The sequence below is a fragment of the Bos taurus genome, chromosome 3 (genome assembly GCF_002263795.3).
Source record: "Bos taurus isolate L1 Dominette 01449 registration number 42190680 breed Hereford chromosome 3, ARS-UCD2.0, whole genome shotgun sequence".
NCBI lineage: Eukaryota > Metazoa > Chordata > Mammalia > Artiodactyla > Bovidae > Bos > Bos taurus.
The window spans coordinates 58,888,498-58,912,784 of record NC_037330.1 but is presented as its reverse complement, the minus strand read 5'-3'; the positions used below and the strand labels follow the sequence as shown (position 1 = coordinate 58,912,784).

Below are 24,287 nucleotides of genomic sequence, written 5' to 3'. Positions count from 1 at the left end.
AATTATATACTACTAAGGGGAAAAAATCTACCTTTTTGTAGAAATGACCCATTTTTTAGTAGAAATAATAAATCTTCTTCCTTTAGAAAAATAAAAGTAACCATTATTTCTGGTTTGCTAAAAGTTACAGGAAAAAAAGTGCTTTGGTTTGTCTTCTTTTAGAATTAAAATGCTTGGGATCAAACTTAGTTATCCAAGAATGTATATTAAATAATCTATGAAAATACAGTCATTCAGAGTTCAGAGATTGGGAAGCTCAATTATTTGGAAAGTCTCAATGCTAAAAGTTGGCTTTAAGGATTCCAATCATTAAAAATCTCTTTAATATGTGCAAGTTGAGCCCTCCTCAAATTCTCACCTAGACAACTGTGTGCAAAATAAGAAAGCAATTTAGAAGAGAAAAACAAATATTGTTATAACAAGGGAAAAAAATGGTAGTTGACAATAGAGAGAAGAGAAAGACTATCAAAATACATAGACAATCTAGAAATACATACCAAAGCATCTGTAGGTGAAAGGATGTGATATCTGAGATTATGGTTCAAAATAGTCCAAGTGTGGGGAGAATCAAATGAGGGGTATAAATGAGACAGGTTTGGTCATTAGGAAGCCAGATGATGGACAAAGAAGGTTTATCATAGTATTCTATGCTTGAAAACTTTGCTAATAAAAAGTAAAACAACAAAAAACAAACATGGAATTATAAGCCAATAGTCCCCAAATATTGATTAGTTATCAAAAATCTCCTAAAGGCCTTTTTTTCTGTTCTCATCTCATATGATCTCTCCACAGAATGACACTGCATCACACCTTGCTGTGAAAACTCTATTGTTTCTTGTTTCCCAAACTTTCTGACTCTTTTCCTTTCAATCCCTTTAGATGTTTCTTCTTTCTTTGCCTGCCTCCAAAGTTTGGAAATCCTCAAATTCTGGTCTTTCGAAACTTTACAGACAACTGGAAAGTGTTAATTATAACTAGTGCCAATGACCATCAAATTGCCATTTTCATCACTCAGGGCTTTAGAAGAGTATTTGCAATGCTATACATTAGACTGTATTCATCACCTGGGCAAATAACAGACCCCTCACATTCTACTACATCCTCTCCTTAGCTGCAGATAAGCACTTTCAACTTTGCTTGATATATCCACTGAGATCTCCGACTGGTACCTCAAGTTCAATATATGTTTGAAAAGATATAATTCATAATTCATAATTCATAATCTTTTTCTACATTTCTCCACCAAAAACAGTAGTTTTCTCTTTCTTGTTTCTGCTAATGGAATCCAATCAACCAGGTGTCAAAGTGATGTTTGTCTGGGCCCTCCCTGTCTTCATATACTTTCAATTCTATTCCTTCCTGCTGTTGCTACTGCTGTAAGATGCCATCTGCTCTGATTATCTCTTTGCTGAGACTATTGCCAAGCCTTCCTAACTGGTTTTCTTTCCTCTTCTATCTTCTTATTTCAATCCATTGCGCAGACTTGCCAGGTAAGTATTCCTGAAGACTATCTCTGAAGAGTTCATTCCTCTGCTCAAAAATCTTTGGATTCCCTCTGCCTAGTAAATAAATCTAAATTCTCTAACCAGATAGTCAATGCCCCTTATATTACCTATGCTCCAGTCAAACTGAACCTGATGGCACTTTATTTATCCCTCCGTGAAGACAAGGTACCCTTTTCCTTCTGTTAGCTACTGGAGCTAATTTAATGTAGGCCTTACTTCCTTCCAAAGGTTGGCTGTTTGAGAACAGGGACCATATCTTGGTACCTCCCCATAGAAAAGAACACAGTAGTGTTTGTGAAAGAAGGAAAAAAAGACTTCAGAATAATACCAAAACAGTATTTAAATTCTCTTTCCTGCAGAGGTAGTCTTTCAGAATGTGTACATAAAAATAACATCTATTTATTACCTGTTATTACATTTATATCTGGGTATTGGCTTTCACACAGACCAACAGCTTTGCTATCCCTCTCAAAAGCCTCTCGAAGTTCTTTCTTGACTGCTGCCGAGCCACATAATCGGTATAGGCCTACTACCTAGAAATAAAATTATCGCCACATTATGGTAAATTGGATAAAGGGAAAATATAATAGTACAGTATGTATAAATCACATGACTTTGGCAATATTATATATTCTGATGGCATTTAATTAAAAATATCTCAAACATAAGCTTCTGAAGTTTCACCACAGACTATACTGATTGTAGTTACATAGTTTAATACAAATTTTATATTCTTTCATTTAAATTCAAATGATATACTATGTTACCTATAGTGCTAGCTATAATATCTTAAGCAAAAACACAATCTCTTCCCTTTAATTTTATACACCCAACCAATATCTCGATAGGTGCCCTTTTACATCTTTTGCTCCAGATTGAAGTAATACAGCACAACAGCTAATCAAAGATTTTGGATTCATAAAGCCCCACACTATCACTCCTTGCTTGGTGAATTTGGGCAAGTTATTTAATACTCAGTTTATTTTTAAAAGCTATAAACTCAGTTTATTTTTTTAAAGTATGTATTTGAAATAAAGTTCCAGGAAACTATTTCTGTAAAGTTATCTTTTAAAGTTTCTCAGGAAGAAATGAAAACAAATCTAGGATTTTTTTAACTTATCAAATGGATTGATTATAAAGCACTGAAGGAAGTTCAGTGCAAATAATACATTAAAGGTGAAAATAAAACTTCTAGTTCAAATGTATTCACGATGCAAAGACAACACTCAATCTCCCTTCAATCTACATTAAAAAGATTTGTTTTTTAAACATTGTTAGTTCAATATAAATTCACCAAGAGGAAATCAACATGGTATCTTAAAGAGAAAACAGGCCTGATAAAGCAATTGGGGCCTTTTAAAAGAAAAAATCTTCATGAAAATTGAGGATAGTGGTCGTCATCTATACTTCTACATCAAAGACTATTTAGGAAGTTCAGTCACCTTGAATTGAAAGATTGGATAAAGATATTACTTCAAGACAGAAATAAAGTGAAAACACACAATGCGATCCCCAAGGATCTGAACTAGAAATCATTTAAAAATATTAAAAATAAGCTAGAGGAAGAAAGCAAATGAAATTTACAGGTTTGCTTATGACACTAACCTCTTATGAATTATTAAAAACTGATAGACTACACTACAAAAGGTGGGTCTTAATATAGGAAAGTGTCAGTAATGGCTCCACGGAAATGTGATCCAAAATATTTGAGATGACAAGCACTCAGTATTAACTGAAAGATAGTAGAGAATCTACAACTATTTCTAAGAGAAGGCAGTTCAAGGTGCTGCTGAATTCGAAAGGATCAAGAGGATATGGGAAACCAAGGAGTGTACTAGGAATAAAATTCAAATTTCCTATTCTTCTCCACAGTCACGGTATATTCACATTGACAATAGCAAGTGCTAGTTACATCATCAAGAGAAAGAAAATCAGAATGGCAAATGATCCAGAAAACGAAACTAAAATATTAAACAGGATCAAAGGAAACACTACAACATTAGAAGAAACCAGCTTGAGTAGAGCCCTTCTAGTGTAAGCAAACTTAAAGTGTCACAAAAATCTCATAAAGATGTATCCTCTTAAGCTTGAGAAAGATGAATGTAGAACAAATTAAAGAAAGCAATACTTCAATAGCAAGTGATAATTTAAAGGAATGTGTTATCCCCAAAGTTTATATTACAAATACAGTTTTTAAAAGTGAATAAAATAAGGAAGATATCCTATACATACATCAGGGAGGAATATTTTAGGATATATTCCTTAACTTCAGAGGCTGATTTCCTGAATCAAACACTTGAAGTACATGCTTGATGCCTCTAGTAAGGATAAAATCTAAACTGGACGGACCATGAGTATGATTTCTATACTAATCTTTTCCCGCTCGAAGCAGGAGATGCATGATAGTAGCTTTCCAAGAATTTGGAAGAATATCACAAACTATTTTTGTATGACTATGGAAACCTGATTTTCATGGTTAAAAAAAAAAGGAATACTGACTAGAAAGGTAAACAAAATTTAAGCAGTATGCTGGTTTATAAAACACAGGCACATATCAGACTCTTTCTGTTTGTGTATTGGGGTGGAACAGGGAGAAGCAAAAGAGACAAAACAAGAAAAGGTGTTTAAAAAAAACTGTCTAAAACATACAACTGTAAATCTTACTTTTTATTTCACAGGAAATAATTCCTTATTAAAATAAATCTTTCTAAACTTTATAGAAATAAAAAGCATTCCTAAAAAATATTTTCTTGGCATTTAAAATCACTTACAACAGTCTTATCTACTTGCTCTTTATGAAATATTTTCAGGAAATAGACTGTAAAAGTATAGTGCTATTTGAGTTACTTATGGGGCATCCCTGGTGGCTCAGACGGTAAAGAATTTGCCTGCAATTCAGGAGACCAGGGTTCAATCCCTGAGTCAGAAAGGTCCCCTAGAGGAAGAAATTGGAGAAGGCAATGGCACCCCACTCCAGTACTCTTGCCTGGAAAATCCCATGGATGGAGGAGCCTGGTAGGCTGCAGTCCATGAGGTCGCTAAAAGTCAGACATGACTGAGCAACTTCACTTTCACTTTTCACTTTCCTGCATTGGAGGAGGAAATGGCAACCCACTCCAGTATTCTTGCCTGGAGAATCCCCGGGACAGCGGGCCTGGTGGGCTGCCGTCTATGGGGTCGCACAGAGTCAGACACGACTGAAGCGACTTAGCAGTAGCAGCAGAGGAGGAAATAGCTACCCACTCCAGTATTCTTGCCTGGAGAATTCCATGGACAGGCTACATTTCATGGGGTTGCAGAGTCAGACACTATTGAGCGACTAACACACATTTTAATGTACAATTGTAAAAGACTTTAGCTTTATTTAAAGTCTGCCTAACTTCTGGCTTCACTATACGCTCTCTGGGAAAAAATATGGAGGGAAAATAGACACCTTTAAGAAAAGAGTAACTGGACCAAAAGCTGGATTCTAAAGGCCTCACTTCCACCCAGACAACACAAACCTGACTTGATAGAATCACATATCTGAAAGAGGTTTCAAAAATTCAAATGTCCTACCTCTCTGCTTCAGGAAGTTACTACATCTATTTTTATTAATATAAGCAGAAAAGACTCACAGAGATTAAGTGACTTGCCCAACATCACACAATAATGGATGAGAAACCAGAATCTGTTTCCTGTATCTTTATACCAAACTCCATTAAGTTAGGAGGGTTCTATAGTTTCCATGTTAAATTCAAGGTAGGTTATTTTACATTCGCTTCTATATTCTTCTAAAGAAATCATATTTCAGATTGTATGGTATTCATCCTTGATATTTTGATTAATGTTATAAATTCTGATAGTACTAAAGCAAAATACTTTAGTAATGATTCTAAGGCTTATTTTGTATTGCAAAAGATTAGTATAAATAATTGTACCTCATATTAATATCCTCAGTGATACACTGCTTCTCATTGTCATTCTACAAGTATTAATGAACACAAAGATAAGGTCTGGTGGTGGTGGTTTAGTCACTAATTTGTGTCCAACTCTTGCGACCCCGTGAACTATAGCCCACCATGCTTCTCTGTCCATGAGATTTCCAAGAAAAGAATACTGGAGTGGGTTGCCATTTCCTTCTCCAGGGTATCTTCCCAACCCAGGGATCGAACCAGAGTCTCCTGTATCTCCTGCATTTGGCAGGTGGATTCTTTACTGACTGCTGCTGCTGCTGCTGCGTCGCTTCAGTCGTGTCCGACGCTGTTCGACCCCATAGACGGCAGCCCACCAGGCTCCTGCGTCCCTGGGATTCTCCAGGCAAGAATACTGGAGTGGGTTGCCATTTCCTTTCCAATGCATGAAAGTGAAAAGTGAAAGTGAAGTCGCTCAGTCGTGTCTGACTCTTGGTGACCCCATGGACTGCAGCCCACCAGGCTCCTCCGTCCATGGGATTTTCCAGGCAAGAGTACTGGAGTGGGGTGCCATTGCCTTCTCCTTTACTGAGCCACCAGGAAAGCCCAAAAAATAAGGTCTACCAACTGGTTAACATTTACATGAAAGTGAAAATATCAGTCATGTCCGACTCTTTATGACCGCATGGACTAAGGTTCACCAGGCTCCTCTGTCCGTGGAATTCTCCAGGCAAGAATAGTGAAGTGGGTTGCCATTTCCTTCTCCAGGGGAACTTCCCAACCCAGGGATCGAATCCAGGTCTCCTGTATTATAGGCAGATTCTTTACCGTCCAAGCCACCAGGGAAGCCCATCTTGTTACAAATAGCACCAGGTTTTTTGTTTGTTCTAATGAACTGCTTTTACTTTCTTTAAAAGGAAAAGAGAATCAGATGTGCTTTTATTAGTAGGACCTCTCCTTATCCACCATGCTATCCCAAAGGTAAGACATGGATAAGCTTACGCTTTCCAAAGCGTGGAACTAAGGGAGAACAGGAAATAGGGGCAAGGAGTTAATTTTAGGAGTGAAACAGGGTTATAAGATTCACTGTTGAACTCTCTATTAAAGGAAAGTCAAACCATGCAGAAACATTCCTTAAATGAATTAGTCTTAGTCCATGTTATTAGCTCTGGCTTTTCCTAGGAATGTCACTGTAAAATGCCATATCTTCATCTCAAAGTGTAAGTCCATGCAGCCCTGCATCAAACATAAAGAACCATCTAGCATGCTTTCAATCATTGACAACACAGGTTAAGGCATAAATTATATCCTAAACAGTAATGTAATAAAAATAAAGAACCGGAATGAGAAAAAGTCTAAATTAGATCTTTTAAACTTACCTTGAACTCCTTCTCCTAAGACTTACTATAAATAAATTGAATTAATTACTCGAATAGATAGATAAGGGGGCAATAGAGAAACACAGTAAAATAATACCTGACAGCCTCTCTTTTCAATTTCCATAATACATTTCTGAATCAGGAGTGGTACCATCAAGCCTATATTTTCTTTCTCTACAACTCTTCGAATATCAACACCAAATACTACTGGTTCTCGATTTATATCTAGCCCATGAAGTGAATTCTCCCACTGTTCCAAAAGAGTCACTTTCACGTAAATAAGACCTCTAGGTTCAAGTTTGACAGCCAATTGATGTGTCTTTGTCACTCGGAATAAGGTGGGAAGAACAACAGTTCCATGACAACACACTCGGTTTTTTCTTGGAGTGGGTTCCCAACTAAACACTACTAATTTCAAATGCTGTGCATTTTCAATTTCTATGTTGAAAGTGTGATCCATGTCTAAAAACGTTGTTCGACATGTGAGCAAAGCTGTTCTGGCTTTGTTCACTGAATCTACCTGAATTGCACAAAAGACATCTTTTGAGTCTATCCGAGGTGGTTTTAAATCCTCAGCACCATAGAAGTGCACACTCATGAGCCCAGATATGTACTGTGAACACTTAGGTTGATCAGAAAAGCTGTAATGTCTAAAAGCATCAATGTCTATTTCATTCTTGCTGCTGCTATTTGGAATTATGTCTTTTCCTTTTGCAAATTTGTTTTCGAATCCATATTTGCTAGATTTGGCTATCAGTTCAGGTGAATCTCCATCACTGAGGTAACCACCTTTGCAGGAATACTTAGAACTCACGGAGGTTTTCTTCTGATAGGTGGGCTGAGAAGACACACTGGTATCAAGATGGTACCGACTTATCACATTCCTCTTAGCAGCTGTGGTTGTATTCCCAGAAGGTAGAATAACAGCATGATGAATCTCTTGACAGTTACATTTAGACAAAGAAGGAGTATTATCTGGACTGTTTACATAATTCAAGGTTCCTTTAACACTCAGTTTTCGGCTAAGTTCTGGCAACTTTTTCATTTTCATGGAAAGTTTCCTCACAGTTCGTGGAGACTTTATTTTATCCGGGAAAGACCAATTCATTGAACTGCCTTTTTTCACAGGGCTAGGGCTTGGTGAAGACGGTTCCATAACTCCCAAATCAGTCTTGTTTGTAGCAGCTACACTCCCAGGACCTTGGAAAAAAAAAAAAAAAATAAGGTGATAAGTTTCGATTTCTTTTTACTTTATAAACCACAAATTTAACAAGCTCTCATATGGACAGAAATTCTTCCGTTTCATCTTAATGGTGAGGTTTAGTCAAAAGTTTAGCTGAATTCCCATTACCAAGTTTAAGCAGAATATCACGATCTACAAAAGGCTTATGGTGGAAAGAAACATCTCCCTCTTCATCTGCTTTTCTATTCTGAAGGTTTGAAAGAAAGGTAATACAGGTTCCTTTTAAATCTTTCCCACTGCAATATACTTATAACTGTAAACAGTGGATATCAAAGAAAACTAGGAAAGTTTCCTATTTTAATATGTTCACCAATTTTCACATTTCCTACTTTAGTGTATTTATTTAGAAATTTCACCTAATACAAGAATGATTGATAAAATGTATTTTCTTATAAGTTTCAGTTTCCATAAAGAATAAAGTGTTAAGACGCTTTCAATTTTTTCTCCACAAAAATTACTTTTTTTCTGAATGTCAAAGTTACTCAGGCTTACAATAAAAAGTTTTTCTAAAAATTTAAGAAGCACAAATAAATAACAGTCCATATCACCAGAAGATTAATCATTGTAAAACTGCACTACCAGGAGATTAATCATGGTCATATAGCAGTGAAAATTATATTGAAAGTAGCTTCTATTATTATTATTAAATTATAATATTTATTATTAAAAATAATACCAGTCAACTTTTACTGAGCTAGACAAAGTATGAAAACTTAATTTAATAATTAGTATGCACGGACCCTCATTTAACTCTCATAATAACCTTACGAGTTAAGATACCATTCTCCAGATGAGGAAACTGATGCATGAGCTGTCTCATTTGTCTAAAATCACAAATCTGGTAAGTGGAAGAATAAGGACTCATATCTGAAAACAGGCTTTCAGAATCTGTTCTCTAAAATACTATATTTGCAGTCTCTCCATTTTTTAAACATTTTTCTGTCCATACGTATACATCAAATTGACTTTCAAAGACCTTTTTTCAACTATTATTAAGAGGTTAAAGCATTTCACTTAACCTTAAACTTTTAATTCCCAGTTTAAAAAAAAAAAGGATGTAAAGGCTAATCAATTTCATTTAAAAATATGAATATTTCCTAGTAAGTTTTCAAATTAATAGAGCAAATTGAAAGTAGCTTCTAAAAATGTAATATTATATAAATTTAAACTGTGCTTTTAAAGAAAAACATAGTATTATCCCAATTATTTAAAATTTAATTTTTCATACTTTATCTAATTATTCCCTATAAAGATCCTTAATGACCCTAGTACCAAAGACTACTCTATGTAGTACATTTGACAATTCAAATGAGAAAAGTGTTTATTCATTTCAAAAAATCAATAGATCAAATGACCTTTCTTCAAAGTATTAAAATAGTCTAAATAGTCCTCTCTCCATCCTTCTTTATGTGTCCTATTGACAAAATAGTTTCTTTATAGAGAAAGGACTATTTTAAGTATGCCTGTTGGGCTTTTCTGGTACATAACTAATAAGAAATGGAGTGTTTAATAAACTAGACAAAGCATTCCCTTATACTGTAAACTGTAGTACAATTCTACTGGTTTACTGGTCTAAAATATTCTACAGTAATCAGAGTATTGCTGTAGCATACAATCTATCTATTTTGTCATGGCCTAAAGAAGCTACCCAGTATACAAAATTGTTCTAGGTTTTATTAAATAAAGAGTCAATCTAATGTAATGACTTTTTAAAAAACATATTTCTACTGCAGGCAAGACTGAATTTTTTGAAACAAAAAAGCTTTGTTTTTATAAAATCCAAGAGCTGAAATATGACCAAGTTCAACATTCACTTAAAATTAAACCACAATTATACTAATCAAATCATGTTGATGTATGGCAAAACCAATACAATATTGTAAAGTAAAAAAAATAATAATTAATTAATTTAAAAAAAGAAAGAAAAGAAAAGTGAAGTCGCTCAGTTATGTCCAACTCTTTGCGACCCCATGGACAGTAGCCTGCACCAGGCTCCTCCGTTCATGGGACTTTCTAGGGAAAGCAAAAAAGGAAAAATCTTTCAATATAAATTTATGAACCAGACTAGAATCAACTGAAACTGGCACATTCCCTTCAGCTCCTAGAACAGTAAATGGCACATGCTGCTGCTGCTGCTGCTGCTAAGTTGCTTCAGTTGTGTCTGACTCTGTGCGACCCCACAGATGGCAGCACACCAGGCTCCCCTGTCCCTGGGATTCTCCAGGCATTGTTAGGTGCTTGTAAACTATAAACTTTTTAGGAAATAACAATATAGAAATTACCTATAATTTCTATAGGTAGAAGAGAAGAGAAGGCAATGGCACCCCACTCCAGTACTATTGCCTGGAAAATCCCATGGATGGAGGAGCCTGGTAGGCTGCAGTCCATGAGGTCGCTAAGAGTCGGACACGACTGAGTGACTTCACTTTCACTTTTCACTTTGATGCATTGGAGAAGGAAATGGCAACCCACTCCAGTGTTCTTGCCTGGAGAATCCCAGGGACAGCGGAGCCTGGTGGGCTGCCGTCTATGGGATCACACAGAGTCGGACATGACTGAAGTGACTTAGCAGCAGCAGCATAATAGTTACCAGCTGTAAAGACCAAGTAAAGATACTATTAACAGTAATCAATCTTAATGAAGCAAAACAGATCATGATAAAGATCACCACAGTAGTAGTGGAAACATTCTATTAATACCTAGCAATAAGGAACCAGTCAAATAGGGCACATGAACCCAATTAAATACTATAAAAATTGGGGAACAATAACATTAATCAATATGTAAGAATGGGGCTTCCCTCGTAGTTCAGTCGGTAAAGAATCTGCCTGCAATGCAGGACAGCCAGGTTCAATTCCTGGGTCAGGAAGATCCCGTGGAAAAGGAAATGGCAACCCACTCCACTATTCTTGCCTGGAGAATCCCACGGACAGAGGAGCCTGGCAGGCCACAGTCCATGGGGTCGCAAGAGTCGGACACGACTTAGCGACTAAACCACCACCACATGTAAGAATACAAAGTATAAATAATAAGTGAAATCAGCAAAACCCAAAAATAGTCCACTATGACAGCAACTAGATAAAAGGTACATATATATCCAGAAGTTAATAGGCAAAAAACAGTCATAATTGTGTCAGGATGATCATAAAACTGTCATTCATATTAAAAATACTTGAGCTTTCCTATTTCTTAATCAAAACATTATTTTGAAATTTAACCATTCTCTTTGCCTATTTCTCAACAGATTTTTGCCAGTGTTGCTAAAGAAAACATTATCACTTTAGGTAAATAACCTTTCTGATCATATTAAAACAAAAAAAAGATTATATAAATAAATTGTCTAAATATCTCCTCTGGTCAACACAGGAATGTACTTGTTTTAACAGTAAGCTTAAGAGAAGAATAACAGTAAAAAAGGAGACATAATTGACATCCTTCTGTACTTTCAAATTTGGGTGGTTGTTTTTGTTTTTTCGGTAATATCTGTCCTCTTAACAGATTCACAATTTGCAACAAACATAAAATAATAAAATTTAAAGACAGTAACTTAAAGTGTATCTCACTTGACATACACTGACTTTCTAACAATGCTCTTATACTTAATGCCCTCTTGCCTTTTCTGCACCATTCCACACCCATCACGATCTGTCTGCCCTTCTCCTGCAAGCTTTCCTCATCACTCCACCTGGATCTCAACCTGTGTTTCAAAGTATTAGTTTATATACCATTTATTACTCTTCCCATCCACATTACAAAAGAAACACACAGTCACTGTGGAAAATCAGTTTACACTTAGATATGCACACACACACAAAATTTTAATCCCAACACTGGGATGTACTACATCGAGGACTAAATTTAAAAAGAAGCACATCAGAAATCAAAGAAGAATAAAACCATTAGGTTGAACGATAACCTAATATATATTCAATTACTTCCTTTCTGGGTTCCGTATCTATTGTAGCACCTATCTGCAAAATATTTACTTTCACCTCTGGTCTCTTTTTCTTCTTCTTTTCCTCTGTTTCTGAGGAAATGTAGGCACAAAAGTGAAAACTAATGACTACTAGTATACTGAACATAGAATTTTTCATCTGTGGCCAGGCTAGGTGTGAATGAATGAATACATGAATAAAGCAAAACAAGACATACATAAAGAATACGTCTTGTCCAGTCCCCATGACTCCATTCTTTCGACTAAGAGAAAAGTAATTACTGCCTCGATGGACAGACATATTAAACCACACCATACACACTAAAAGTTGGTGTAGGAGTCCAGCTCCTTCACCCCTTACAAAACCAAGTCTGTGATAGGAATAATTAAACCAGCATGTACATAAAAGTGTTTACAAATCTTTTTGAGTTTTATTTTCATGAAAATACACTCACATTGAGGTACAAGGCTACAATAAACATCTATACTTAGTTTTAGATACCACCAAAGACTTAAAAATGAAAGAAGAAACGGCAGATACATGGTCATCTTTACCTGAAAAAGGAGATTTCAACATGGGACTGTCCTCTATAATTATACGTTCTTGCATCTTGTGTCTATGACTTTGCTTGTACCGCTGCACAAACTCTGTGGGACAGATGGAATCTACAGGATTTATCTCGTGTGACTGTGTGGTCTGAACATCGCCTGTGTGTTCCGAAGAGCAAAATGAGTCTTCAGTGTACTGCTCTGCTTTCATTAGGTTACTGCCAGATAATACTCTCAAACTGACATCAGGAAACTTCAGAACCGCTGAGTCTGTCTCACCAAAACTCAAGGCATTTGAAATACCGAAGTCATCATCCTCAGGAATGGGGTTGTACCATATTTCTCCTTCATCATCTGCATCATTTTCCTCATTAAAGTCTAATGAACAGTTTCTTGATAATGAAGAATTTGTAGCATTACACACCATATATGTACAATATTCTTCAGATGATTTGAGAAAAGGTTGTGACAGCTGCTGTTTAGGTAGAGAAATGGGTGAAACAGATAAATGACTTATATCTTGGCATTTCTTATTTTCTTCTTCCAAATTAAAAGACCTCAGAGTACTTTGATATAGCCAATTGCGTTTCTTTGACACAGTGATGCTGTTAAGTGGCTTATGACCCCTGAAGCCAATATTATCCTTCAGATCCTTAAGTTCATTTCTCTTCATTGAAGACTCACAGACATTTTCAAATAAATCTGTTTCAAAGAAAAAAAGAAGGTAGAATATAATACCTCACATACCAAGAAAGACATGTCACTTAAGACCAGTTATTAAAATACTGTTTTTAAAAAGATAAAAAGAAAAAAAATATTAATCACATTCAGAGACTAAACTTAAATAAGAAAAACTTTGGATTTTCCACCTAAACTTGATTTCTATTATTTAGTTATCAGGTACCATAAGAATTCTTAAGAAAAACGATAAACAAACTCTGAAACCACCTTTATTAATATCATAGGGCTAAAATAGCTTTATCCTAGGCAAAACATGTTTTATAAAAAGCTTGTATAGAATGCTTGGTACACAGCATGCCTTTAATTAATATGAGTAACTTTCAACTCACTACTACAAGAACTTTAGAAACTACAAATATTATTACCTTTTCACAGAAAGATTAATAAATCTTTCAAAAATAAAATCTTTTAAAAATAAATCTAAAGATTGAATAAATCTTTCAAAATAAACATTCCTCATTTATTACTAAGTATCTTATTGAATATTGAAATTTCAAAATAACTTTTGTTTTCTAACTACATAATGTAGTAGCAACTCATACAGAGTTTAAGTTCTAAATATCTAGGGCAAAAATAAAAATTAAAAATCCCTAAGAAGACCCTTGATTAGGACTAAGTATCCTGTGTCACAATAAACACAATACAGCTGTATTACTGATAGGCATAAGCTTAAGTAGCAAGAATACAAGAATGAACAAAATGATCCCTGCCCTTAAGGAATTCATAGCCCAATGTGGAACATCAAATACTTAGATATGTGCATGTATTAATATAATGGATAAGACTCTAAAAATGTATATATAATATTAATTCCATATAAAGGGGAAAATTTTTACACTTCAAAAAGTCACATAAAGCCGGCTTCAGTGAGTGTCAATAAACTAAATATATATTGTAATGCTAATTTACTATGCATAAATAATTAAAACAAAACCATATTTTTAATTTTAAGATCATGCCAGGTTTGTAAACTATGATCTGTGCTACTTTGAGTGTGTATACAGTTGATTCATTTTAGTATTACAGCAAGTAAAATATAGTAGTCTAGTAACAGAGAGTGATAAAAACACATTAAACTTTGAGGAACTTAGCAACACCAAAAAATTAAGTTCATGTATAATCAAGGTTTTCAGTAACCTCCCTTCTACTGAAAAAAATTATTTGAAAATGTAAATTTGCCCTCTTTATAACCCTAAATGTTACCTAATCAAGCAGATTAATTTAAAAACAAAACAAAGCCTTAAACACAAACTGGGCTTCAAGTTCAATTAGTTCCAGAGGCAAGAATAGAGGAACAGACTTAGAAGGGAAGAAATCTCCCATGAATGCCTACTATGTCAGATATTTATTTACTCAAGAAATATTTACTGAGTGCCTATTATGTGGCAGGAACATGAGATAAAGCAGTAAGAAAGCCCTTAACCTCCTTTAACCCACCACAATAATCCTGAGACAGGTTGAATTAGTTCCATAAGCTTCAAACATACGAGGAATATGGTCAAGGTGTTGTTAGCCCTAGGATTCAAATTTAAGTCTGTCTTTAACTTATATGCAGAGTACATCATGAGAAACGCTGGGCTGGAAGAAGCACAAGCTGGAATCAAGACTGCCGGGAGAAATATCAATAACCTCAGATATGCAGATGACACCACCCTTATGGCAGAAAGTGGAGAGGAACTAAAAAGCCTCTTGATGAAGGTGAAAGAGGAGAGTGAAAAAGTTGGCTTAAAGCTCAACATTCAGAAAACTAAGATCATGGCATCTGGTCCCATCACTTCATGGCAAATAGATGGGGAAACAGTGGAAACAGTGGCTGACTTTATTTTTGGGGGCTCCAAAATCACTGCAGATGGTGATTGCAGCCATGAAATTAAAAGACGCTTACTCCTTGGAAGGAAAGTTTTGACCAACCTAGATAGCATATTGAAAAGCAGAGATATTACTTTGCCAACAAACCATGCTCTCACCTGTCTCCCCCACAGCATGCCAGCTACTAAAAGTACGGAAGTAGGTGACCCTCTCTGAACATGATGATAGTATCAACCCAATTAACCTTATAGGGTGGCTCCTAGGATTAAGTAAGGTAATGTTTGAAATACTTTGAAACTATACAGTACTACTCAGAAAAGTCAAGTAACTTGCCTGAGATCACCTACTGGTAAATGGAAGAGGCAGCACTCAAACCGATTACAAAGTCCACAGGAGTACACCTGGACTACTACTAAAGGATACCCACCTCCACTCTCCCAGAATCTAACATGCAAACATTTAATAGATAGTCAATAAATATCTTGAATTGATTTAATTTAATCAATGAAACCTGAAGATTCAAGAGCTTGGTTCTATCTCCTTTACACTTAAAATTAACAACAGTCCTGGACCTGTATCCAGAAAAGACGAAAACTCTAATTCAAAAAGAAACATGTAGCTTCATTTTCATAGCAGCATTATTTACAATAGCCAAGATATGGAAGCAATCTAAGTGTCCATTGACAGATGAATGGATAGGGAAGATGTGATACATACATATGCAATAGAATATTACTTAGCCATAAAAAGAGTGAAATAATGCCACTTGTGGCAACATGGATGGACCTTTAGATTATCATACTAAGTGAAATAAGTCTAACAAATATAATATGCTACCACTTATATGTGGAATCTAAAAAAATGATACAGGGACTTCCCTGGTGGTCGAGTGGTTAAGAATCTGCCTGCCAATGCAGGGGACATGGTTTCAATCCCTGGTCCAGGAAGACCCCACATGTCCTGGAGCAACTAAGTCCATATGTAGGCTTATGAAGAGAAGCCCACACTCACTGCAACCCAAGAAAGCCCACATGCAGCAGCGAAGACCCAGCACAGCCAAAAATAATTGTTTTTTTAATTAAAAACAATTTTTAAATGATACAAATGAACTTTTAGTTCTAAAACAGAAACAGACTCACAGACACAAACTTATGATTACCAAAGGGGAAGGAGAGGTGGGATAAATTAGGAGTTTGCAATTCTGGCTGGAGAGTGATCTGCAATGATCTGAAGTTGAGAAAGATAGTCCTAAGGAACACTGGGAAGTGAACTAGAGGGCACCACTTTAGGAGCACTTCTTTATTCTACTCATCTTTTCCTCTGTGCCTTTTTCATCTTTTCCTCTCTTATGCCTCCTCCTTACTGTCAGAGAACTAAAAACAGTCTCAAAATTCCCTTCTCTACTTTTCTATCCCCAAAGCTAGCACACAGCATTTTTCTTAAGAGTTTTTACTGCTTCTAAAGTGGTGTCCTCTAGTTCAATTCCCAGTGTTCCTTAAGGCTGTCTTTTTCAACTTCAGATCACTATCCAAACAGAATCTTAATGACCTGGGACAAGGCAATATTTTCACAAAGCGTGCTTGCCTTTCTCTTGATAACAGCTAAGTGCCAGGCATGGTACCAAATGGATTATCTTTTTTCATCTTCACAGCAACCTGAAGATTGGGGCTATGCAGGGTTGAGTAACTTGTCCAAAGTCTTAAGCCTGGTAAGTGGTCGATTTGACCAGAAACCCAAAACCTCTATTCTACTAGCCAGTACATTATATGGCCTCCTCTCTTGCTGATTCTAAAATCGTTTACCTTTATTGGTGCAAGGCAAGACCAACACAGAGAGAACTGCTTATACTTGTCATAGATAAGTAGTAAGTATAAGTTCATGCTTAACAAAACTGAAGCAGAGGGATTTCCCTGGTGGTCTAGTGGTTAAGGATCCACCTGACAATGCAGGGGACACAGGTTCGATCCCTGGTCTGGGAAGATCCCACATGCCGAAGAGCAACTAAAACCATGGGCCATAACTACTGAGCCCACATGCTGCAACTCCTGAAGCTTGTGAGCCCAGAGCCTATGCTCCACAAGAGAAGCCACCACAGTGAAAAGGCTGCTCACCACAAGTACAACAGCAAAGACCCAGCACAACCAAAAATAAATAAATAAAAATTAAAAAAAAAAAAAAAAAACGGAAGCAGAAAGAGCTCAAGCACTTTGCTCTAATAAAGGGGTTAGCATAAGTACCAAGTGCCAGAATAAAGTAGAATGCTTTTTCAAAACATTTAACAAAATATCAAGATAGGTGATTGGAGGTACCCAGAATTACAGAGCCTTACTATTCTAAAAGTGTATACCAAATAACATCTATACTGGTAGTTTGTTAAAATGTAGAACCTCAAGGTCCCACCCTCACATATATTAAACCTTCATTTTAACAACCAATAGTCTTAGAGATTCCCAAAACATTAAGCACCATTTAGAAATGTAGGACTTTCAAAAATCAACACAACACTGCTTTCTGCTGAATTTGTAATTCTCAGTGTTTTCCTGCCACCAGCAACTCTGATGTTTTATGGCACTCTTCCCAAAACAAAAAAACAGAAACTAAAACATGGACCTGCTTGCTTCTGGGGCCACGATGGCAGAATTTCTAACAGAAGGATTTAGATGTAGAAGACAGACAAAAATTACTTGCCTACATAGTTTTACTAGTCTTGAAAGGGCTAATGCATGAAAGAATTTATTGGAAAAACCCATAAAGAAAATATAGCTCATAAAGTTACAAAAATGGAGCCACATATATTTCAGAAAACAGAATTGGTAGGAATCTGCATTAAGCGTCAACTTCAATTTAAGATATAATGCAAAGATCATACCAGCTATTTAATACTACTTGTTACCTGCCCTAATTTTTCTTCTTTCACAGATCATGGAACAAGAAGAGTACAGTCAAAGTAGGCTAATTGTTTTTTAAAGCGGTAAAAGGCCAAGCTAGCTCAACTTGGTGCTCAACTTGAAAATAAACTTTTCCATTTATTTTTGAGTACTATCTGCTAATTAAATTTATAAAGACTTATAATGAAGTATAGTAAATAAATTAAAATTCCCTTTTATGGCTTGTGGAAACTTAACAGTATTTACTACGGAATGACTTTAGATTTCTTAAATAATCATCTCAACTAGTAACAAACTGGCCAATCTATAAACACTACATTCTGCATCAGATTACTGGCAGCATTATAATATCAAAAATTTTAATGATTCTTAATAGGAGCCAGAAATCAAAACAGAAAACCACTTTGGCTTCCATTTGTCATATGGTCTCAAAAATTTCCAAAACACCTATGTAGACTAGGTATCTCTATCCCCCTATATAGTTGTTCTGTGTTATAAATTCTAACTATGACTGTATTTTGAAAGAAAATATCCTCACAAATCATATTGTATAGCAAAACGTGATAGAAACCTTTAGGCTGTTTAACATCTTTATACAATCAAGAATGTACTGCTTCATCAGGACTGCCTGGTTAATTTTTTAGAAAACATGATTAGAAACAGAATCCAAGTAACCAATTTGAACTAATTAAAGGTAAAAGTGTTAAGTGGATATAGCAATTGATTCTATTCTAGGAGTACCTCAACTTTTTTGCAACTTTGAGGAAGTTACTTATTTTCCATCTCCTCAATCCAAGCAATGTAAGAGAATTAATTAGATCAAACCTCTAAGGAAATTTAGAGTCCCTTTGCTTGCGCATGTGCTCAGTTACTCAGTCATCCGACTCTTTGAGATCCCATGGAATTCTCCAGGCAAGAATACAGGAGTGGGTGTCAATTCCTCCACCAGGGGATCCTCCCGACCCAGGGATATAATCCAGGTTTCTTGAACTGCAGGCAGATTTCTTACCACTGAGACAGCAGGGAAGCCCATCAAGTCCCTTTGACCTTATGTAAATAGGGATTTTGGAGTTATAAAGACTTGAGTTTGAATCCACATAATAGTTTGGACCTATATACTAGTATACATAAACCATATACTAATTTAAGTGACCTTGGGCAAAGTACTTAACCTCTTATTTGCTGTTGCTGTTCAATAATAGCTGTCATACCTTCACGTGGGGGTGGTGGTGGTGAGAGGATGGTGGTGTAATAAAGATTATATGCAGACCCTTTAAAGTATCCAGAATGTTTTTAGTAAATTCAACTAACCATCATAAAAAGCAATTTTTAAAAAAAGACTAAACTCTTCAAATCTATACTAGATATATAATCATTGCATAAAGTATTTTTATCTTTCCTAAAAGATAAACTAACGATTTGAAAGGAAACAATATCTAAGTAAGTTTTTTAAACCAGAGGTTACCTAAACTTTTGTTTAGATTTCTTGTGAAATATCTAATTTATACACAGTAAATATCTAATTTATACATAGAATCACATAGTAATTCTAATGTCATTTATTTTAAAATTAATTTCATTTACTTAGTTTCTCAATGAAAAAAAATCAATGAATTCATTCTTAAAAGTTACTGCATTTATTATTACTTTTAAAAAAACTTGAATTTTTCCACAACAGCTGAGAATATTAAAAGCCATCAGATAGTAATTTTTAACCTTTGCAACAAAAGGGTAATACATATTTTACTGAAGTTTTATACAGATTTTTGTTATAGCTAAAAGTTAACTGTCTTACAAAGAGTTAACTGTACCAAAATCAGTGGAGGTAAAGGTATATTAGCAATAAAATATAATAAATGATTACAAATACTTTACTACTGGAAATGCATATTTTAATGTGAACTTAGCATAAAGTACATCTTTTTTCACAAAAATCTGCATTCTACTATCTTTTTATTTAGGTGGAATGGAAAAAGTTTGAGGGAAAATTTTGACAGGTGTGGGTTAGAACTTCATAGATTCAAAAAAACTGTTCTAGTTTTGCATACACTTGAAGTGAATCATTTGACTTGTCTTCATTGTGTAATAAAAAGTTTTGTGAACTTTGTTTCTCCCCAGTTTTGTGTTTATTGGTTAAAAAAGTTAACGTGTACAAACCTAGCCCTGTAGGATTTGTAATTCTTAACAGGGAAACAGCCAAGTACTGTGAATACTTTTATATTTCAGCATTTAATATTTTTAAAATTATTACTAATATGTAAGTCATTATGTTCACTATAAGTCTTTAAGAGTGTAATCCAAAAGATCATGTTTTTGGCTCAGTTTGAAGGTACTTCTTTCACAAGAGGATTTTTTGTTATTTACAACTTCAGAGATTTTTAGAATTGATAATGTAAACTTTCAGTGAAAACTAAAAATCACACATACGAAACAGGGAGCAAAATCCTATTATTAGGACAAATATACTTTTTACAAATGACTTTAAATGTCCACACTTTCTTTAAAAGTACATAACACATACTTTTCTTTTGATTAAAATCCAAGTGCCCTTCATTTTCCACAATAAGAAGATTATCTAGAGCTAGGTTTGGGGGTTAGGGAGGGGAGGGAAAGGTGAAGAGAAGAAACAAGTGAAATCCTACCCGACTAAAAAATTTTTTTACTATGATAGTTTTTTCGGTTTACTTTGGCTTTGGGTTTTGGTTGTGTATATGTCTGTGTGCACGAACGCTCCTAGGGTGGGGGAGAGTGAGGAGGTGTAATGACTAAAATGACAGTTTAAAAAGCCCATAAAGTCTAACTTGGATCAAATTCAAATTCACAAACTCCACAAAAGTCTACAGTTTGCCTAGAGCTACAAAGAATAAAAATCAAGGCAGCACCGCCCAACCCTTAAATCCACTAAAAGGTGTGTGGTGAACTTAACCTTTACTCACTGTTGCGCTTAGGAGTAGGTACACTGGTTCTTAGAGAAGAAAAGACAAAACCCCCAAGTTCCTCATGCCACTGTCAAAAAAACAAAACAAAACAAAACAAAAAAAAACGGCAAAAAACGAGAGAACGTATGATCCTAGGTAACCGGGAAATCGTATCAGGCTGCCATTGACATGACACTCACTTTGGCACGGGCACGTACCTGTCTGCAAAACCATAACCTTCGCTCTAAAACCGAAGCCCGCTCGGTAAACTTTAAGGCTCAAAGAGTTAGCATGTTGATTGCAAGGCATCCTACCTGTCAGCGTAATTCTTTGGTCTGGAGGCACCGACAGGATCTGGCTTTCCCGCATTTTCAAAGAGCCCAGATTTGAAGCGGTTGCCTGAGCACCCGTGCCATCGGGGGGTGTCCTACGGGCCCGACCCTTCATTCCCAAGGACAGCAGACGTCCTTTGTACATCCACTTCTGCAGCTTCTTGACTGTCACCGCGGGCGGCCTGAGGAAGGGGAGCCCCTCCTGGCCGTCCCCTTTGCCGCGGCTTCCCGTGGAGCGGCCAGGGTCCTCGGATCTGGGAAGCCGGGGGCCCGAGGGCGCCGCGGCCCTGGCGCTGCCTCCGCTCCAGCCGTGCATCCCGCCTCCACGTGGCGGCGGCTCGTCGGGCTCCCTGCGCGTACCGCACCAGATCCAGCTGTCGCTCGGCCACCGCTGGAAGGGAGGCGTTTTGGCACCCACCTGGAGGCTGTCGAGACTTCTGCTGCAGGACAGCCGCATCCGAGGAGTCCGTGGGCGGCCTCCCCCCGACTCCCCAGGAGGCGACCGGGGCGGGGACACCTGCTGCCAAGGGCGGCCGCCGCCTCCGCGCTCCCAGACTCGGGGGCAGGCTCGGCGGTAGGCTCGGCGGTCCGCCGCGCCGCAGGGGGAAGGCGGCTGGCCCGGAGCCCGGGCTCCCGCAGGGCAACCGCGATCTGCCCAGCCCCGGTCGCCCCGCCGCGCGCCGGAGTCAGGGGGCAGGTCGTGCATGGCCTGGATCAGCAAATAATAGGCCTCTCGCAACTGGGTCTGCAGCCTGCCTGTCTCCAGGCGGCCGCCCTCCGCCCCCGGGGAGGAGCCCACGGCCAGGGGAGGCGGGGGCCACAGCTCCGCCTCCGCCCCCTCAGGCTGGGACGCAGGCTGGAAGTCTCCCGGCAGGTTCTCGTAGTAGTCGGCGTCTTCCTCCTCGTCCTCTCCGCTGCCCTCGGAGCCCGGCGGGGCGTACAGAGAGGCACGAGTGAGCCCGCCGCCCGGGGGGGTGGCCTCCTTCCAGCCGCGCGGCGGAGGCCCAAGCGCCCCCGACCTCTCCGGCCGCCCTCCCGGGACCCCCGCCTTAGGACCCCACGCCTGAGGCGACGGCTGGGGCCGCTCCAGGTTCGGCCGAGCTCCGCTGGCGCGCTCGCCTGAGGGGGCGTCCCGGGAACCACCCGCGTCTCCCTCGGCAGCCGAAGAGGCCGCCACGGTGGCTGCTGCGGCCGCCCGGAGTCCGAGCCCTCCGGTGGCGTGGGGACCCCGTCTCCCCCGGAGCCTGGACAGCGTTTTCCTCAGAGGGTCCGTCATCCCTCTCTGCCTCAGCAGCCAGGCTCGCCCCCGGTGCGGGGAGAACTCGGAACCCCGCTCGCTAGAAAGCTGCGCTCGCGGAGGCGGCGGCGGCGGCGGCGGCGGCGGCTCCCCATGACCGACGCTGGCCCTCTCGGGCTCCTCACATACTTGGCATAACTCTGCCGCGGCAAGGGTGGGGGAGGGCGGTGCCGCCGCAGAGCGCATGCCCCGCAGCTCCGGGCTGCGAAGGGGCGCGCGGGCTGTTGGTGCAGCCTTGAGTTCCCCAGGTGGGCGCACCGCGCCGGGCGAGGCGAGGCGGAGGGCGGGGAGGGAGGTGGGTGAGAGCTAAAAGACCGACGGATAAGAAAGTGAACGCGTCGTGGGGGCTGGGAGGGGGGTGCAGTGAGAGTCGGGGCGGGAAAAATAAGAAGCGGGAAGGTGAGTCTGAGCGGGAAGCTGCAGAATTCTGGTTGGGGAGACAGAGAAAGGGAAAGTGCCCTCCAGGCTGCCACTCCGTCACCTTCACCCCCCTCACCCCACGCCCCATTGCCACCATTGCACGAGGCGTGTCTAATGCAAGTCCTAGCTTGAGAGAAAACAAAGATTGTTTTGACGGACAAGGTATGAGTACAGGTGTATCTCAGTGCAGTGTGTTCTAGAAACATTCTGAATCATTTTAATTGTACAGGGAGCTGGCTAGTTCAAGGAAATTTGCAGCGATTCCTTTTCAGTTAGGAAAATCATTTTGTCCCAAAGATCACCATTGGTGTCTCTCTTTACAGGCTGTTTTTGTCGTTCGGTTAATGCATGCTAAAACAAAATTAATTCTGGCATACACCAAAACTTGCAGAAAGGAGCCGCTACTCTCCCCATCCCCTATCTAACACTTCCTTTTCATTAGAACTGGGGTGAGAAACAACTGGGTTGAAATTTAGAAGCAATATTATTTAGAAATACCAACTCTCTCTCAAAAGCATTAAAATCCATGTTCTGTGTAACAGCTGTAAAATACCTTGTGTTGCCACAGATTGGTGGACATGTCTGTGGTTGATAAAAATCAATATGATTTAAGGATTAAACTTTTTAGCGTTTATATGTTAGGGCCTTTGAGTATCTCATAAATATACTACTAATTCCTAGCACAACACTTGCACCAAGTAAGTACTCAAGAAATACTTTTGAATAAATGAATGCTTGCATAACTCGATAAATATTTAGCTCTAACTTACCCTGTGTTCAACGATATATATCTATGTAAGTTCCTTTTTCTTTCTACAAGTCAAAGGCTCTAGCCTCTAGATGTAGTTCATTCTATACTGCCTTAGAACCTAGTCTCTGCATCCTGGAATAATTTTACCTGCATCTCTATTTGCAGAAATCTTAACCATCCTTTAAGATTCCACTTAGCTGTCTTCTTCATGAAGTCATCTCTGATCTTCCACATGGACTTAATCTCTCTTCCTCCAAACTCTCCCATAGTACTTTGTTCATACCCACTCAGTATGTTATTTTTTGTTTTATACAAAGTGTACGCTGTCTCCTGTACAATAAAATTCATAAATTCCTTGAGGGCAGAAACTACTTATAATTGACTTTTGTGTTCTTCATAGAGTATAACATACATGGCACATGAAGAATTAATATTTTAAAACTAATGTCAACTTTAATTTGAAGGAAACAACTGACTTTGATTTCCAGTCTATTGCCTAACGCTCCACTAGACCATACTCTATTGGTGTTGTTTCAAAATCTTTCAGTGATGTGTAAGAACATAATTTATTAAATAATCTTAATTCTCATCTAGGAAAATACAATGAAATGTTATACTGTAATTCACA

General features: G+C 38.1%; 1 protein-coding gene across 4 annotated transcripts in view; it reads right to left on the bottom strand.

Moving 5' to 3' along the window:
* The window catches only part of SYDE2 (synapse defective Rho GTPase homolog 2), a 39,582-nt gene extending 15,892 nt beyond the window's left edge, over nt 1-23,690 (bottom strand). Inside the window, exons 1-5 of one of the 4 annotated variants that reach the window (XM_059884581.1) lie at nt 21,174-23,690; nt 12,510-13,205; nt 6,875-7,977; nt 1,912-2,038; nt 498-663 (exon numbers count right to left, since the gene is read on the bottom strand). In XM_059884581.1, the coding sequence (XP_059740564.1) occupies nt 542-663; nt 1,912-2,038; nt 6,875-7,977; nt 12,510-13,205; nt 21,174-22,674 (3,549 nt within the window). In that variant the 5' untranslated portion in view covers nt 22,675-23,690 and the 3' untranslated portion in view covers nt 498-541. The remainder of the gene's footprint in view (nt 1-497; nt 664-1,911; nt 2,039-6,874; nt 7,978-12,509; nt 13,206-21,173) is intronic. The other 3 variants (XR_009493791.1, XM_059884580.1, NM_001192598.1) reach the window with 3 other exon arrangements.
* Nucleotides 23,691-24,287: the final 597 nt, after the last annotated feature.